The sequence below is a fragment of the Elephantulus edwardii genome, unplaced genomic scaffold (genome assembly GCF_000299155.1).
Source record: "Elephantulus edwardii isolate Elephantulus edwardi_28Jun2011 unplaced genomic scaffold, EleEdw1.0 scaffold00116, whole genome shotgun sequence".
Classification (NCBI taxonomy): Eukaryota; Metazoa; Chordata; class Mammalia; order Macroscelidea; family Macroscelididae; genus Elephantulus; species Elephantulus edwardii.
Window position 1 is genome coordinate 4,676,777 of NW_006399866.1, and position 17,779 is coordinate 4,694,555.

General features: G+C 44.2%; 1 protein-coding gene across 1 annotated transcript; it reads left to right on the forward strand.

Annotated features, from left to right (window-relative positions):
- Positions 1-7,347: 7,347 nt before the first annotated feature.
- Positions 7,348-10,234, forward strand: DPM2 (dolichyl-phosphate mannosyltransferase polypeptide 2, regulatory subunit). The gene is made up of 4 exons (XM_006892613.1): positions 7,348-7,497; positions 7,795-7,884; positions 9,168-9,270; positions 10,176-10,234. The coding sequence occupies exons 1-4, from the start codon at positions 7,348-7,350 to the stop codon at positions 10,232-10,234; spliced, it is 402 nt and encodes a 133-aa protein (XP_006892675.1).
- The last annotated feature ends 7,545 nt before the right edge of the window (positions 10,235-17,779 follow it).

The window sequence follows — 17,779 nt, forward strand, 5'->3', positions numbered from 1 at the left end:
AATGAATGGGCAAATAAATAATGTGTATAGTGGTTAACAACTCAGAACAGGACATGCATAACTCATCGAATGCAGAAGGGGAGGGGGATAAAGTGGGGGGAACCCCATGTCAGCAGAGATTAGTGTTGAAAGTCGAACATTCAGAGAAGAGCTGAGACCAGTTCTACTCAAAACTCTACAAATAACAGAAAAACATGGAATACTCCCAAGCACATTCTGTGAAACAAGTATAACCCTGATAGCAAAGCCAGGCAAAGACACCACTCAAAAAGGAAATCAGACGAAAAAAAAAAAAAAGGAAATCAGACGAACATCCCTCATGAACATAAAATGCAAAAATCGTCAACAAAATCCTAGCCAATAGTATCTAAGATGATATTAAAATAAACGTCAAGTGAGAGTCAAACTAGGTTTGCAAGGATGGTTCAACATTAGAAAAACAATCAGTGTAATCTACCACATCAATTAAAACCAAGGAGAAGAATATCGGCATCTCAATTGTTGCAGAAAAGGCATCTGACAAAACACCTTTTCCTTATAACAAAATAGGAATAGAAGGAAAATTATTCAAATGGAAAGGATGGATCTGGTGTGAAATGTATTCTAATTTTGTAAATACTATAAAAATAATGTAAAATAGAATGTATCTGAATGTATGAAACACAATGTAAATGAAAGATTGTATAAAGCAATGTATATGAATGAAACATACTGTCAAGATATATGACAATAAAATATTTTTTAAAAGCATATATACAAAACCAATGGTCAACATTAGTGGAAAGAGAGTAAAGACAATCTCTTGTGAACAGGGACCAGAAAAGGGTGCCCTTTATCACCATTCTTATTCAATATTGCATTGGAAGTCCTAGCCAGAACAATCAAGCAAGAAAAGGAAATAAAGAACATCCAAATTGGCAAAGACAAAGTAAAACTGTTTGTAGATTATTGTTGCTGTTATGAGTCTTTGAGTTGCCTGTGACTCATAGTGAATCAATCCTATGTATAAAAAATCCCAAAGATTGCAGGAAAATTACTGGATCTAATTGGCCCAACTCCTGAAGAGCAATGATGTCACTTTAAGGTGTGCCTGATTCAAGCCAGTCTTTCCAGTCACCAGTATGCATCTGAGAGCTGGACAATAAATAAGGATGATGGAAAAAGACATATTTGAGTTGTAGTATTGGAGAAGAGTGCTGGATATCCCATGGACTGTCAAACAACATTCAAATATGTTTTGGAAAAAGTGTAACCAGAATGTTCTCAGATGTAAAGATGGTGAAGTTTCATCTAAAATTTTCATTTTGGACATGTTGGGAGAGGCTATTCTTTGGAGAAGGAGATCATGCTTGGAAAGGTGGAGGGAGGATCAACGAAGGAGAGGGAGACTCAACAAAATGGATTCATACAGTGGCTGCAGCAGTGGACACAATGTGTTGAAGATGGTGAGGATGGTGCAGGGTAGGACAGAGTTCAGATCTATGGTTTTGAACTCTGATTATGTTGTTAGGTGCCGTCAAGTCGTAGACGACTCATAGCGACCCTATGAACGAAAGGCCTGAGCACTGTTCATACAGAGAGTTTCCGGAGGCAAGCCATTTCGGAAGTGGATGCCGCTCCTGCTTCCAGGCTTGTTTTAGTCGGGAAGCTCCAGCAAACACTGTCCACCATGGCTCCCCATTACCACATTTGGCACATCAGTGTCCCAGTGTTCAGCATCACAGCAACCACGATTTAGCTCCTCTGTACAGCAATGCACAGACCAGTGCTATACCACCTAGAAGAATGTTTGACAGGAAAACAATTTGAACCTGGCCTGAGGGCCGCAGATTCAAGTCACCCACCTTTGGCTTGGTAACATAACTGTAGCTCTCTCTATGTTGTCATTGTATGAGTGCTACTTAATGCTAAAGCCTTAACAACAAATGACCAATTCTGCAAAGTGCCAGGAGTATAAGACCAGAATACAAAAATCAGAAATTAATTCCTCTACAGTAACAAAGAGAACTCAAGTGAAATAAGGCAGAGTGCCATTGACAATAGACATTCAAAATGTGAAGTACATAGGCATAAATCTAACCAAGGAAATAAAAGACCTATGCAAAGAAAACTCTAAAATGCTGCTACCAAAAACCCAAAGTCCTACGTAAATGGAAAAATAAAGAATGATGGTGCAGAAGACTAAACATTGTGAATATGGCAATATGACAAAAATCAATCTATAAAGAGTGCAATTCCAGTCCTGTACCCATCATCATTTTTCATAGAGATGGGAAGGAAAGAGACCTGAGATAAGCAAAATGAAGCTGAAGAAGAACAAGTATGAGTCCTTACTTTCTGATCTCAAAACCTACTATGCAGCCTTAGTAATCAAAAGTGCTTGGTGTACTGGTAGAAGAAATATAGACCAATGGACTAGAACTGAGAACCCAGTAATAAATTCATTAAGTAGAGAAAAAGCCTTTTTAACAAATGGTGCTGGCAAAACTGGCTGTTTGCAGAAAATTGAAACAAGACCCCATACTTCATATATTTAAAAAACTAACTTGATAGATCAAAAGACCTATGTGTAAAACCTAAAATTATTAAGATCATCAAAGAAAAATTGGGACAAATTTAGAGACTCTAACCAATTGCATAAATAAACTTATCCAATATAACTGAAAGTGCACAACTAACAGAATAAGCTCGATGACTGGGATCTCCTAAAACTGAAATCCTTATATGCAACAGCTGCAAGAGAAAGATGGGCAATCTCCTCCCATGTGGCTTAAGTGCCTCTGAAAACCCACTGAAGGGTCAGCTATGAGTCGATTCCAACTACACAACAGCAGCAACAACAACATATGCATCAAAACAGTAAAAAGTGGTGCAAATCCACCAGATGCTCTGCTGGAGAAGGAGGGGCAATGTCTTACTGTACCAGTGAGATCCAATTTGACAGTACACACACACAATTACATTTTTTGGGGGGGAGGTTGGGCAGGGGGAAAATTGCAACAATGGATGAATGGAAATCCAAAGTCTCTGTAAACTTTCATTAAAATTAACTTTAAAAAAACACAGTTAAAAGAGAACCTATAGAGTAGAAAGAACTATTTGAAAATGGCACATCTAACATAGACTTATCTCTAAAATTTATAGAAAATTCCTTAATTACAAAATGGGCAAAGGACATGAAAATATACTTCACTGAGGAAAACATTCAGGTGGCCAATAAAACACATGAAGAAATGCTCAAGATAATTAGCTATTAGATGTAAATCGAACAATGATACCATCACACCTCTGTAAAAATAGCATTGTTCAGGTAGATAGCCAACAATAAATGCTTGTGGGGGTGGAGAGATAGGAACAGTCTTGCATTGTTGGTGGGATTGCAAAATAGTGCAACCACTATGGAAAGCAGTTTGGTACTTCCTTAAAAAAGCTGGAAATAAGGGAGCTCTGGTGGCCTAGTGGCAAGAAACTGCACTGCAGTCCCAGAGGTGCATGGTTCAAAACCACCAGATAGTCTGTTGGAGGAGGGGCGATCTCCTCCAGTACCAGTCAGATCCAATTTGATGGTACACACACAAAAATTGATAAAATTAAAAAAGAAAGCTGGAAATAGAAATGAACTTACCATTTGATCTATCAATTGCCTTTGAGTCGGAACCAACTCATAGCTGACCCGCCAGTGGGTTTTCAGAGGCTGTTTTCAGAGCAGAGTAGCTGTTGGATTGGAACTCTGTGCTTTTGGGATTGTAATGAATTTCTTACTATTAGGCCACTGCCATATCTCATATCTCAAAAGAAATAAGAGCTCGAACACAAATTGACAACACACATCCAAATTTATTGCAGCATTATTTACAAGAGCAAAGGGATGGAAACAATCCAAGTGCTCATCAACAGAGAAATGACTAAAGAAATTCTGGTACATTCACACAAGAATTAAGATTATCAGCCATTACTAAAAAATGATCAAGAATTTGTGAAACACTGCAAAACATGGATGAGCTTAGAACAAATTATGCTGTGTGACATAAATTAGTCACAAGAAGACAATTATGGTGTAAGACCACTATTATAAAAAGGAAAGGTTTGCACACCAACAGAATAATTTCCTGGTGTTTAACAGGGATGGGAAGGGAGAGAGAAGGGAGTAAAACTTAGTAAAGTTGGGTACAGAGAAAATTATTTACTATAAATTATACTTAACGTTAATTGTAATTAATGTGGTTAAAAATGCATATGAATGATTGAAAGGAAAACCAATATGATTTGTAAACTTCACTCAAATGAAAACTAAAAATTAAGGAAACCGACAAAAACACAAGAGCAGGGCAGCCTAGTCAAGCTCGGAAGTGCTACAAGCCTGCTAGCTTTGGACAGGCTAGAATGGATCAGGTTCTCCAGCCTGCTCCCTGCCCCTGGTTCAATATTAACTCTACCTTTTTCATGGCTGATCCCAACTCATGACCCCCTTCAGCCTTAAATGCTAGTTCTCAGCTCCCTTCTCTGTGAGGCACACCCAGAGAGGGAAAACTTAAAAGTCTGATCCCAAAGGCAGTCTTGCAACAGAATGGATTGGGTTGCTCCTGTCAGCTGTGAAGGTGGAGTAATAGAGTAGTCCCTATAGAGATGAGCTCACATGACTCAGGATGAAAGCTGCAAGCAGGTGCAAACCCTCCATAATTCAGACCAGCTCCTTTCTCATAAAGAAGCATAAACCCTCAGGGAGCCCAAGATGTACGCTGTGGAATTACAAAATCTTTTTATTCCTTTTATTTTATACTGGTTTACATACAAAGTTCATATACATTGTTCTTCACATGGATCTTTAAAACAAAATCTTTTTAAAAACCATAGAATCTTGAAGCTGGTTGGTTGATATGTGCCAAGCCCCCACAGAATCTTAATGCTAGTTGACTGATGTATGTCAAGCCTCATTCTGAATTACAGCAGTGACCACAGCCTTACCCTCTGGGAATTCACAGTGAGCCTAACTAATAAGTAAACTAACCAGTTAAAACACAGTGAGGAGTGAGGACCTGCCTACAGTTGCCAGAGCTGCTTCCTTGGAATCCCCACTGAGACATGGATGAGGAGCTGCCAGCTCTGTGCACTGGGAGGAGACCTTTCTGGAACCTGCAGTTGAAGGATGTCAGAGATGATCTAGCTCAACCTCCCCCTGTACTTCGAGGAAAAAGCCTTTAAAGAGATGGGATGGAGTGGGTCTCACATGTATGAAGTCCAGTATGTCTGGGCACTGTGACACCCTGGCAGAAGGTAGCTAGAAGTACTACTGGCCTCAGCTCTACAGCAAAGAGGGGATATGGGAAGGGTCAGAGGGAAGTATGGCTTTTCTCTGCCAGGTGAAAGTAGGGGGCTGCTCTGTCAATTGCTATCTTCCTATGTCCCTGATTACTCCAATTATCCCCTGCTTTCACCCAGGGAACTCTGGTGGCTTGTTGTTGTTAGGTGCCATCAAGTTGACTCAGAGTGACTCTATGAACAACAGATCCGAACGAACCCTATTCCATCCTCTTCATTTCTAATACACTTGGGCCCATTGCTGTAGTTACTGTGTCAATCCATTTCATCTTTCTCTCTCTCATTAACCCTCCACCTTTCCAAGCATGACTGAATATTTCCAAGGAATAGCCTTTTCTAGTAACATGCGCAAAGTGTGCGAACCACAGCTATGACATCTTTTCTTCCAAGGAGCTACACCTTCTCCAAGACTTATCTATTGGTTCTTTTGGCAGTTCTTGGAATCTTCAATATTCTTTTCCAACACCACAGCTCAAAGGCATGAGGTCTGTCATCTTTTTTGTTGATGTTGTTGTATGACTTTATTTACTTTTTATTTTTTTAATTGAGGTTTTAATGCAAGTTTATAGAGAACATAGATTTCCATTCATTCATTGTTGCACATTTTCCTCCCTGCCTACCCCTCCCCCAGGTTTGCTTTTCTCTTTTTAAAAAAAAAATTCATTATTATACAATTCCCCCCGCCTCCCGGTCACTTTACTATGCAGCTATTATTCTGGACTGTTGTCATGCATGTAATACCTAATCATATATTCCTTTTAAGTAGTTCTCTCCCTCATCTGTTTCAATGTAGTGTACGTTATTTATCCCCTCTTTTCTTAGCTTCCCCCCAATCCTGATGTCAGTCCTGTGGGGTGTGTGTGTGTGTGTGTGTGTGTGTGTGTTCAAATTGGATCTGACTGGTACAAGAGGAGATTACCCCTCCTTCTCCATCAGAGCATCTGGTGGATTTGAACCATGTACTTCTGGGATTGCAGTGCAGCTTCTTGCCACTAGGCCACCAGAGATCCCTAGTGTTTGTCCTTTTATGACTGAGATATTTCACTCAGCATGATGTCCTCCAGGGTCACCCATTTTGTATAATATTTCACCAGTTTCTTCTTTTTCAGTGCTGCATAGTATTCCATTGTGTGACTATACCACAGCTTCTCTATCCATTTGTTTGTTGATGGGCACTTGGGTTGTTTCCATCTCTTTGCTATTGTGAACAACACAGCAATAAATATGAGTGTGCATTCTTCTGTCATCTTTAGTCATTGTCCTTATTCATAGTGGCTTAGTGGTTAGGAATTGGTCTGCCAACACAAAGGTATGAGGGAGAAAGATGGGCGATCTCCCATGCGAATTACTACCTCTGAAAACCCACTGGAAACTCAACTATGGGTCAATTCTGATTCGATGGTACACAATAACAAGAACTCGCTATGGTAGACAACAATAAGTCTCCGCAGAAGGGAGCTCTGATGGCTAAAATATTAAGTGTCGAGCTGCCAACTCAAAGGTATGAGGTTCAAATCCACTAGCTACTCCAGAAGAAGGTGAGCCATCTGCTGAGAGGCTGAGATTGTACCCGTTGAGTGGGGGATTCCCGATGACGGGAAGTTTCTGCTCCAGCAGTGGAAAGGTATTAAATTCTATTATCTCTGAAAACAAGCTGGAGTGTCTGCTGTGACTCGGTTTGGACTCTGTGGTACCTAGCAATTGACCCTAGACCTCACTGTGACAGATTGAGAAGTGACCTTGGATTTTGGTTTCCGTTTCAAATAAATTTCAGATTATGATCTCAAACAGGTCTCTGTCCCTCTGTGAGCCTCGTTTTTGTCATCTGAGAAATGAGACTTCCAAACTCTACCTCGTCCCGCTGCAGGTTAGGGACTATGAAATATTTAGGAATAAGCTAAGTTTCTGGGGCATGTGCGATAATATTGAGGCCCGATAGTTAAGGTCCCCCAAACTCTGTCCTATTCCCTAGCTGCTTCTGAGAAACAGCTGTTCTCACAATGCCCTTGAGAAACTTCATTTCCCGACATGCAATGGCCAGACGGTGCTGGGTCACGTGGCCCCAGGTCAGCGCGGGGACTACGACTCCCGGCGTGCCCCGCGGGCGGCAGCGAGAAATACGTGGCGCCGGAGCCGGAAGTGGCTGCTACTGCGAAGTCGCGGGACTGCCGGGCAATGGTGAGTTGGTGGCCGAGTGGCCAGTGTTAGGGACTTTTAAAAGGAGCAGTGGCTGGGCTCGGGTCGGGACTTGGGTCTTCGGCACTCAGAACCAAGGTCGCCTTCCCTCAGGCTCATTGTTTCTATGGAAAGTCCGAGGCTCGGTGCACCTTGGCCAGAGTGGAAACGACTCCCTAGTCATACTTTACTATGTCTTGAATGAATGGAAGGTTAAGAGCACAGTCAGGCCCCGACCCTCCCCGGGCCCACTCCCGCCAACCTGCACTTCTAAATGGAAAGCCCTCCACTTCCCTCCAGGCCACGGGAACAGACCAGGTGGTCGGACTCGGCCTCGTCGCGATTAGCCTGATTATCTTCACCTACTACACCGTCTGGGTGATCTTTTTGGTACGTCTCTACCGCCCTCTGTTCACCTTTCCCCATCCCTGACACCGATCCTAGCAACTACCCTGCCAAGCATTTCACCTGTCTTACGCCGCTTAACCTCCATAGCAGTGCTGTGAGGAAGATCATAGTGGGGTCTCCATTTCATATATGAGGAAACTGAGGCTCACGGGGAAGGGCTTGGCCGGTGGGCTTATGCCTGACCACTGCACTTTAAGGCCTGATTTTGCCCTGATGGAAATTCAAGTCGTTCTGTTTATCCTGCTAGCTCTTGGGCATGGCTAACTCATTGCCATCGAGTAGGAACCAACTCATAGCTGATCCCCCAGCCAGCTTCAGAGGCTTTAAATTGCACGAGGCTGTACGTTGTCCAACATCTTTCTGCGAAAGCCGCTGGTGGATTCAAAACTGCCCAGAGAGGTGTTGCCTTTGGATTAGCAGCGTCACTCCTTTGGGTCTGCATCACCAGAGCCCCCTGAGCATGGCTAGTGCTAATGAATTTGTCAGGGCTTTGGGGATTTTGTTTTATTTTATTTTTTAAGTAGGAGTGGCCTCCACTTCCTAAACAACATGCCTTTGGAAACTATGAACTTTGATAAATGTCGATAGTTGTAGAAGGGCTTTAGGCCTTTTGTTCATAGGGTCGCTATGAGTCATACTCGACTCAAGGCAGTCAGCAACTATATATATATATATATAATTTTAGTGCTGGAAAATTTGTTATTATATAGGAAATATAATGTGCTTGGAAGGCAAAATTCCTGCATAACTCAATATACTTCAGAGAAAAAAAAAAATGGTAGTAAAGAAGACCTTGGAGCTTAGGTTTGGACTCGAGAAGATTGTTCATGTATTTCTTAGCCATGTTGGCTCTTAATGATCCAAGGCAGGACTCCTGTCTTCTGTTCACAGCCCAGGGTGGAAATTTTGGGTGGGCATTAGCCCACCAGACAAGTGCCAATAAACAGCCATTAAATACGTGAATGAAGGAAAGAAATCCAAATACCATCATCTTTTTAAAAAGCGATGTCCCTTCCCAGAGGTGCACGGTTCGAATCCACCAGTTGCTCTGCCAGGGAAGGAGGGGCAATCTCCTCCTGTACCAGTCAGATCTGATTTGACGGTACACACACACAAAAATAACAAAATAATTAAAAAAAAGCGATGTCCCAATACCTTGAGTAAAATCAGCCCCTTGGACAGAAAAGGTGGGATATTTGAACTTGGGAGCTGAGGGAACTTGGGAAGGCAAACGGTGCTCACCAGAGCTCTGCCCTTGGTACCAGCCATTCATCGACAGCCAGCATGTCATCCACAAGTATTTCCTGCCCCGAGCCTATGCTGTCGCCATCCCGTTGGCCGCAGGCCTTCTGCTGCTCCTGTTCATAGGTAAGTCATCACCCACCTCCCTCAACCCTAGGCAGGGCCACCACATCATCTCCCATCCTGGAAAATGCCACACTTTGGCACTTACTGTGTGTCTATGTGAAGTTCATTGGCTCCAGGTCTTCCCTTTGGTTTTTCTTGTTTCCTTTTTCAAAGATGGAAATCAGTGATTATCCCTCAGGCCCACCCAGTACCCTGAGTTCATAAGACCCCAATGAGATGCCTATGTTTTTCCTGCCATCACTCTGACATACCTCGATCATTTCCCACCGTCTTGTCAGCCTAATTTCTAATTCCTGCACTGGTCCGTCTCCCATAGTTCAGTGTTGCAGACTGTGTGGGAGCTATGACTGTCTTTTTCTTTTTTCTCTCCTTGTTGTGTACTGTCGAATCGGATCTGACTGGTACAGGAGGAGATTACCCCTCCTTCAGTGGAGCATCTGGTGGATTCGAACGATGCGCCTTTGGGATTGCAACACAGCTTCTTGGCCACCAGAGCTCCCTTAAGACTGAGTCTTAGTTATTGCTTTGTCCACGGTACCTGATAACAGGGTTTGGCGTTGAGTTGTGGCTCAGGAAAGTGGTTTGGGTGAATTAATAGTTAAATAACTGGATGATAGATATCAGGCAGATGAGTGAGTGGATAGGTAGGTAGACAGGGAGTTGACTGAATAAATGGGTAGATGGGTGGGTCTTGTTGCCACTGGAATTTCACACATGAAATGCAATGTCTAGCATGTGGGAGTGGATTTGTGGCTTGATAAATGACTAGAAAGATGACTACCTGGTTTGGAGGGTGGTAGGGCAGGCCCATGATCCTGCATGTGACCACTCCACCATGCCCTGCCCTGCCTTGTAGCTTTCCTAAGCCTAGATCTTATCTAATTTGTGTGGTCTGTATGTTCCAGGAGTATTCATCACCTATGTGATGCTGAAGAACCAGAAGGTGACCAAGAAGGTTCAGTGAAGGCCCAGTAAGGGATGAGGCTCAGTCCCTTCTCTGCTTCCCTCTGAGCAGGGATTGAGGGTGGGAGTCAGCACTGCCAGTCCAGGTACTGAGACAGCTCCAGCCTGGCAACCCTACAGTGACACCCATGGGATGGCAATATTCAGGACTCACCCCTCCCCTGACCAGCCAGAGTCTCTGCTCCTTACCTGCTCACCCTTCCAGAAACCAGCATGGAGGGAAAACCTGGACCTCTTGTTGTGACCCAGGATCTAAAAGAAGCTGGTCCTCTCCACCTCACATTCAGACTCCCTGTCACCTTTGCTTCTGGGTTCTTCCCTCTTGCTGCCATTTTCCTCCTGACATGGGCTGACATCGGACTTAGCGGGCTCAGAGAGAGTGTGCAATCTCTTGCCTGTGTCCACTCTCCTACAAGGGCAGCTTTTTCAAGTCTGACACAGCCCTCGACCCGACTAGGACTTCTGAACTTGGACAATCAGGAGAAAGGCTGATGGACCCTGGGATCATCACCAAGCATCAAAGCACCTGAGAGTGGCCACACTGGGCCCTCAGACTGTGTACTCTTCTTAGAGGCCAGCCCTCTCCAGCCCCATGATAGACTGTTTGGGAAAGTTTAATAATAAATGTTAATCATGTGTTTATCTCTTCGCCAGTCTTGATCAGGCAACCTGGGCTGCTATGGGATAGGGACTGGAGAGGAACTTGGATCTGACCCCTGCGTTGTCCTCAGATCAGAAAACCCTGGTTTATGCAGTGAAGATGCCTCAGGGTCCTCCTCCAGACAAGCTCTGTACTCCAAATAGGAAAGAGCAGAGGCTGGGAAGACATGGTTCTGGCCTGGTGGAGCTCACGGCTGAGGAGGTGAAGTTGGCAGCTGATGTAAGTGCTTAGAGCCAGGTAGGGGCCCTGGCATAGCAGTCTGTTCAAGATCGTATCAGTCTCGACATACCTCCCTCCCCTTGACCTTTTAGCTACATGGACTAGCATTTCAGAAAGCTTCCAGCCAGTCCTCTTAAAACCCGGGCCCATCTATTGCTTACACCCAGCATGGCCATGACCAGCTCAGTGAGAATAGAGCTGGCCCCTTTATGTTGGCTTGTCAGATTTGAGATTTGGCACCGTCCTGCAATCTCACCAGACCCTTCTGGATAGCTGGTGTTCCCATCCAGAGTGCCTGCGGCAAACTATCCTGTCAAATCTAGAGTATTCACTCTTCCTCTTGTTAGTGGAGAACCTGGTCTCCCACTTCTCCAAGAAAAGAGAAGCCATTTGCAGACATTTGTCTTCAGACAGGTAGCTCCATCCTCTGGTCCCTGCCTGGTCCTTGGGACTCATACCTTTCCACTGCTGGAGCAGAAACTTCCTGTCATCAGGAATCCCCCACTCAATGGGTACAATCTCTGCCTCTCAGCAGGATCTTCCAATTGTTTTATCCATGTATCCATTTAAGAGGCACTCCTTCAACCCAGTAAGTTAGCCCAAGGAATTCCTTCTCCCCCTTACCAATTTCTCCAAAAGGGTGTCAACAACAGCTATCAGCATTTCCTCCTTCTCACTGCCCTCCACTCCATCCCCATCACCTAGGAAGGCTGCACCCACCAAAGCCAATGTCCTTAAATCCAAAAGACCTTGCCTTGACCCTTTCCCACATTTGTGACATCTGGATGACATCCTTCCATTCACCTTCAGTCCCTTAGAGTCTGTGATGCCCTCTATCCTACTTTATATGTCTCTTGTGTTTATACCCAGCCGCTCTGCTATGAGATTGTGGGATCCTCAGGGCCCACTCAACTCTCACTCCCCATGTGACATTATTCACACAGCCTGCTTTGCACATGTGCCCAGATTGTACAACTGACAACCCCACTGAAATCTTCTCTCAGAAGTACCTCTCAAATTCACTTGTCCCCCAAGTCCATTTCTCTTCTCATGCCCTACCCCATCTTAAAATTGGCAGCATATGTGCAGGACCCTGGTGGTTAACTTGACCTTGGTTTCTAACATCCAGATTATCCAAAATCCTGTCAATTTTTCCTTCCTTTTTCTCTGACCGCCATCCTACCCCTGTCTCAAGCAGTCTTCCTAGTGCAAAGCCACCACCCATCCCTACCCTAAGTGATTGATAGCTTCCTCACTCCTCTCCCCTGCTGCTCTGGTCCTCTCCAGCCTGACCACATAGCAGCCAGTGTGGCCTTTTAAAAACACACCTAAGCTTCTCACACATCTTTAACACGCCATGGATAGAATTATGTATCCCAAAAACATGTAAATTCTAACCTTTGTTCCTATGGTTAGGGAACTCTAGTGGTCTAGGGGATAAGGAATTGGCATTGCCAACCCAAAGGCCGGCAGTTCAAATCCACTAGCTGTTCTATGAGAAAGATGTATGTATAGCAATGAGAGATGCTTGTGTTTAGAATCCTACATTGTTATGTTAATAGCAAGGCAGGATTAAAGTCAGTCTCTTTTGATAGTAAAAGAAAAATGAAAGCTGGTATGAAAAACTATATACAAACTTCATAACTAAACCAGTATAAAATAAAAATATTATTTAAAAAAAAAAGTGAAAACTAGCCAGCAGAGATGAGGAAAGAGAGATTCAAAGCCACATGAAGATTGCACAGGAGCAGAAGCTCAGAAGAAACAAGGACCTTCCTCCAGGGCCGACAGATGCTGGAGAAACAAGCTCAGGAGCAAGAGAGACTGTCCTGGAGCTGACACCCCCACGAGTCAGACTTCTAGCTCCTAAACTGAGAAAATAAATTTCTCTTTGTTAAAACATCCACCCATTTATAGTATTTCTATCACAGTAACAATACATAACTAAGATATAGTATGTCTCTAGGTTCTCATCACTCCTCGTGTAACCTACATAACTACATGCCCACTTCCTTCACTCCAGCCACACATGACTCCCATTTCCCAGAACTCTGTCACTTTCTATATCCTATTCCCTCATGTTGCAAGGAGGGAGCAGTCTTTGGGGAGAGACATCATGCTTGGAAGGGTGGAGGGATGGAGAATGAGGGAGACCTTAGGTGAGATGGATTGATGCAGTGACTTGAGTAATGGGGATAGGTGTATCAGTAAATTTGGTGCAGGATAGAGCAGGTTTTAGGGATGTGCATAGGGTTGCTATGAGTCTCAAGCTACTGGATGGCACATAACAACAATGTATGCTTGGGCACAATCAATAAGAGTGCATCTAAATTCCAAAATCAATCTCCATAATAGTCTATGTGTTTCCTATTGCCAAAGGGGCCCTTTAGAGTAGTGAGAGAAGATCTTCACCCTGAAACCCACAGCGTCCCTTTTTAGCAGGAAGTAGCTAAGAGAATACGCCATCCCCTCTTCCTTATGAATCAGGGTGAAGTCTCTCTCAGGAGTGATAGGGAATGGCAAAGGACACACCGACAAAGGAGATTAATCAGAACTGACTTTGACAAGCACTGTGGCAATTGGACAATTAAAACAGACATTCGGATGGCGGGGAAGAAGAACAAACTGGGGAGGAGGGTGGAGAGAATGGTGCGGCAATGAAGGAGTGAAAGCCCAGAATCCCTGTGAATGTTCATTGAAACTAATAAAATTTAATAATAATAAAAAAAAACAATGTATGCTTGGGATCTCTGATAGCCTAGTGGGTAAGGAGTTGTAGCACCGCCAACCCGAAGTACTCAGTTCAAATCCACCAGCTGCTCTGCAGGAGAAAGATGGGCAATCTCTTCCCATGTGATTTACTCCCTCTGAAAACCCATTGGAGAGTTTGAGTCAGCTCTGACTCAGCATACGGAATAACAATGTGTACTTACTTAGCACCAGTTTTGGGCTAAGCCCTGAAATGGCAAACAAGATGATGCGGTTCCTGCCCTTGTGGCCCTCACATTCTGGGGGAGAGATATAATAAGCCAATAGCAATGCTGGCATTGTTAATAGTGATAAACATCGGGTGAATGTGATCAAGAGTAAGAGTTGGCCTCATTCATTGATGATGATTTAACAGCAGGAAAACTTCCACAGAAAGTTAATCATAAGTATATGACCCAGCAATCCCTAAGTATATACCCAAAAGAAATGAAAGCAGAAACTTAGACATACCAGTGTTCATTCCAAAATTACTCAGTAGTTGTAGTTATGTGCTGTTGAGTCACCTGCGACTCCTAGCGACTAAACCCTGCTCTATCCTGTGCCAATCTATCTCTGATACACCTACCCCCATTACCCCAATCACTGAATCAATAGTTAAATGATGGAATTAACCTGTGTGCCCATCAACAAATGAATGGATACAATGTCGTATATGCAGGCAGTGGAATATTAGTCATAAAAGGCATGTTCTAATATAAGCTATAATGTGAGTACACCTTGTAAACATTGTGCTGAGCAAAATAAGTCAAACACAAAACACAGTATGACTCCACTTAGGAAACACAAATATATAGAGACAAAAGCCTGTTAGTGATGAGCAAGGATGATGGGTGGGGAGAATGGAGTTATTAAGGGGCACAAATCTGTTTATCAGCAGGGAACTGCCAGATGTGGAGGCTGGTTTTAGAAGAGGTCATGGTACAAGGGATATTATAGCTAATGTTAGATGGACCTTGGCAGAACACAGAGAATACCAGGAGAGTGTCTATCTGTGCCTCATTGACTATGCAAAGGCTTTTTGACTGTGTGGATCACAACAAGCTATGGCTGACTCTTGAGAAGAATGGGAATCCCAGAACACTTGATTGTGCTAATGCGAAACCTATACTTGGACCAAGAGGCAGTCATCAGAACAGAACAGGGAGACACTACATGGTTCAAAATCAAGAAAGGGGTCCATTAGGGATGTATTTTGTCTCCATTATCTTTTCAATCTGTATGCAGAACAGATCATCCGAGATGCTGGGCTGTATGAGGAGGAATGTGGCATCAGGATTGGTGGAAGAATCATCAACAACCTGCATTATGCAAATGACTGTGTCATTTGCATAATGCTTGCTGAAACCGAAGAGGTTCCTGGAAAGGACTGCAGTCTTCAATATGGATCGAAGCTCAACATCAAGAAAACAAAGGTTCTCACCACTGGCCCACCTGGCAGCATCAGTATGGATGGTGAAGAAATTGAAATAGTTAACAGTTTTAGTTTACTTGGCTCCACAGTCAACACTCTTGGTAACAGCAGCTAGGAAATCAGGAGACGGATTGCATTGGGAAAGTCAGCTGTGAGGACCTCTCAAGAGTACTGAAGAGCAATGACGTCAGGCTGGAGACTAAGGTGCACCTGACCTGGGCTATAGTCTTCTCAATTACGTGCTATGCATCAGAGAGTTGGACAATGAATAGGGATGATAGAGAATTGATGCATTTGAGCTGTGATGCTGAAGAGTGTTGAATATACTATGGACTGCTAGGAGAACAAACAGGTTTGTCCTGGAGAGGGTGAAGCCAGAGTGCTCCTTGGAGGCAAGGATTCTGAAGCTTCATCTGACATACTCTGAGCCTGTTTGCAAGGAGGGACTGGTCCTTGGAGAGGGACATCATGTTTGGGAGAGTGGAGGGATGGCGCAGGAGAGGAAGCCCCTTGATGAGATGGGTCGATTCTGTGAGTGGAGTGGTGGGAATGAGTGTGTTTGAGATGGCGAGGTTGGCACAGGATAGAGCAGCTTTTAGGGCTCCTCTATATAGGGTTGCTATGAGTCGCAAGCCACTCGATGGCACATAACAACAATAATCTGTAGGAAGTTGCATAGCTCATTCAAAGGTGTTGCCTGTTGTTCAAATCCATCAGCAGATCCTTGGAAGAAAGTTGGGCACTCTCATCCTGTATGGTTTACAGCCTTTGAAAACCTGCTGGAGCATCAGATGAGTTGACTCCAACTTGATGGCAATAAGTGAGTGTGATTTGAAGTTTCTGTGTAAATGCCCCTGTGGAGTAGGGGTTAAAGCACTTGGCAGCTAAGCATAAGGATAAGAGGATTGGAACCCACCAGCCAATCTGTGGGAGAAAGACAGAGGAACCTCTGTCTTAAAGAGCTATATGCCTGATTCCGACCATGGTCTTTTCAGTCACTTGTTATGCATCTGAGAGGTGGACAATGGCTAAGGATGACAGAATTGATGCCACTGAGGGTGTTGGAGAAGAATGCTGAAGATCTCATGGACTCCCAAAAGGATAATCAGATATGTCTTGGAGAGAGTGCAGCCAGAGTGTTCCTTGGAGGCAAAGATGATGAAGCATACATCATGCTTAGGAACGTGAAGTGGTGGTGAAAGTGAGGAAGACCCTTGACCAGTTAGATGGGTTGACACAATGACTGCAGGATGTGTCAGAAATTGTGAGCATGGCAAGGGATAGGACAGTGTTCAGTTTTTCATCGGGTCCCTATGAGTCACAATTGATGGCACCTAACAACAACAACAAAGAGCTACTATGAGTTGGAATCAACTCAGCAGTGGGTTTGGGTTTGGTTTAAAGCTTCTGACTAGGGGGATGAACAGTATTTGAAAATGGATTGTGATGGTGGTACAGCATGATGGATGTAATCTGTTAGTGTTAGCCACCCCAGCGCCAGCCCCCTATTCATGGTGACCTCTTCAGAACAGTGATCTCTGGAGGCAGTTTATCAGACCTTTTGTCTGTGGATCCCCTAGCTGTGTTTGAACGGCTAACTGTAGGTTCACTATCCAGGGCCCTTAAATTTCCATCACCAAATTGTACACATAAACATTGCTGAAATGGCAAATGTTTTGTGATACATATTTTACCATAATTTAGAAAAAGAACAAGGCCCAGAGCTTTTCCTGAGGTGACGAGGAGGAACAAACTCTCCAGGGAAGGAATTTCAAACGGAGGAATCAGCAAATGCAAAGCAAGTGTATGAAGGTTAAGGAACTTAGAGCTGGGTGAGGTGGGGCTGCAGGTTGGGCAGGGCCCTGTCATGGAGGACCTAGGACCACGACAAGGTTTTAGATTCTGTTCCAAAGCAATAGACAGCCATTAGAGCCTGTAAGCAGGAGAGTGACATCATTGATTTATGCTTTTGAAAGATCACTCTGGCAGCTATGTCTTTCCCTCTCTCTCACCACTGAATACCAAAGGCCTAGCATTGTCCCCAGCTTACAGAGTTCAGAAATTACATGTTGCAGGGTGCATGACTCTAACTTCCTGTGTAAACTGGATCACTTCTCTTTCTGGATCTCAGTTTAGTTACCCCCAAAGAGAAGACGTGGAGATTTCACCCCATTGTCGACTCCAGGGACTAGATTGAGGCTACTCTGACTTCCTTTGTGAACCCAGAGCCCGAGACCTCCACCCAGAGGAGTGAATGGGGGTCCTACCTTGATAGGACCCTGGCCAATACGGGTGGCTCCGCCCACCCTGGAGGTCCCAAGGATGCTGCAACCCTGGGGGCGGGACCCGCAGGCAATCCCGCGAACGCCTCTTGCGGATTGGCTGCAGCAGTACACAGCACCCTACAATTGGCTGACCCAGCAATGGGCGGAGTCTGGCTCCCGCTGCCAGGCAGCGCCAAAGGCTGGTGAGCTGCAGCATTGGCG

What these genes read in the sequence shown, in the direction of transcription:
- DPM2 (XM_006892613.1), top strand. Translation starts at nt 7,348, where the DNA reads ATGCAATGGCCAGACGGTGCTGGGTCACGTGGCCCCAGGTCAGCGCGG. An exon ending in CGCGGGACTGCCGGGCAATG is followed by an intron (nt 7,498 to 7,794) that starts GTGAGTTGGTGG and finishes ACTTCCCTCCAG; the next exon opens with GCCACGGGAACAGACCAGGT. An exon ending in CCGTCTGGGTGATCTTTTTG is followed by an intron (nt 7,885 to 9,167) that starts GTACGTCTCTAC and finishes CCTTGGTACCAG; the next exon opens with CCATTCATCGACAGCCAGCA.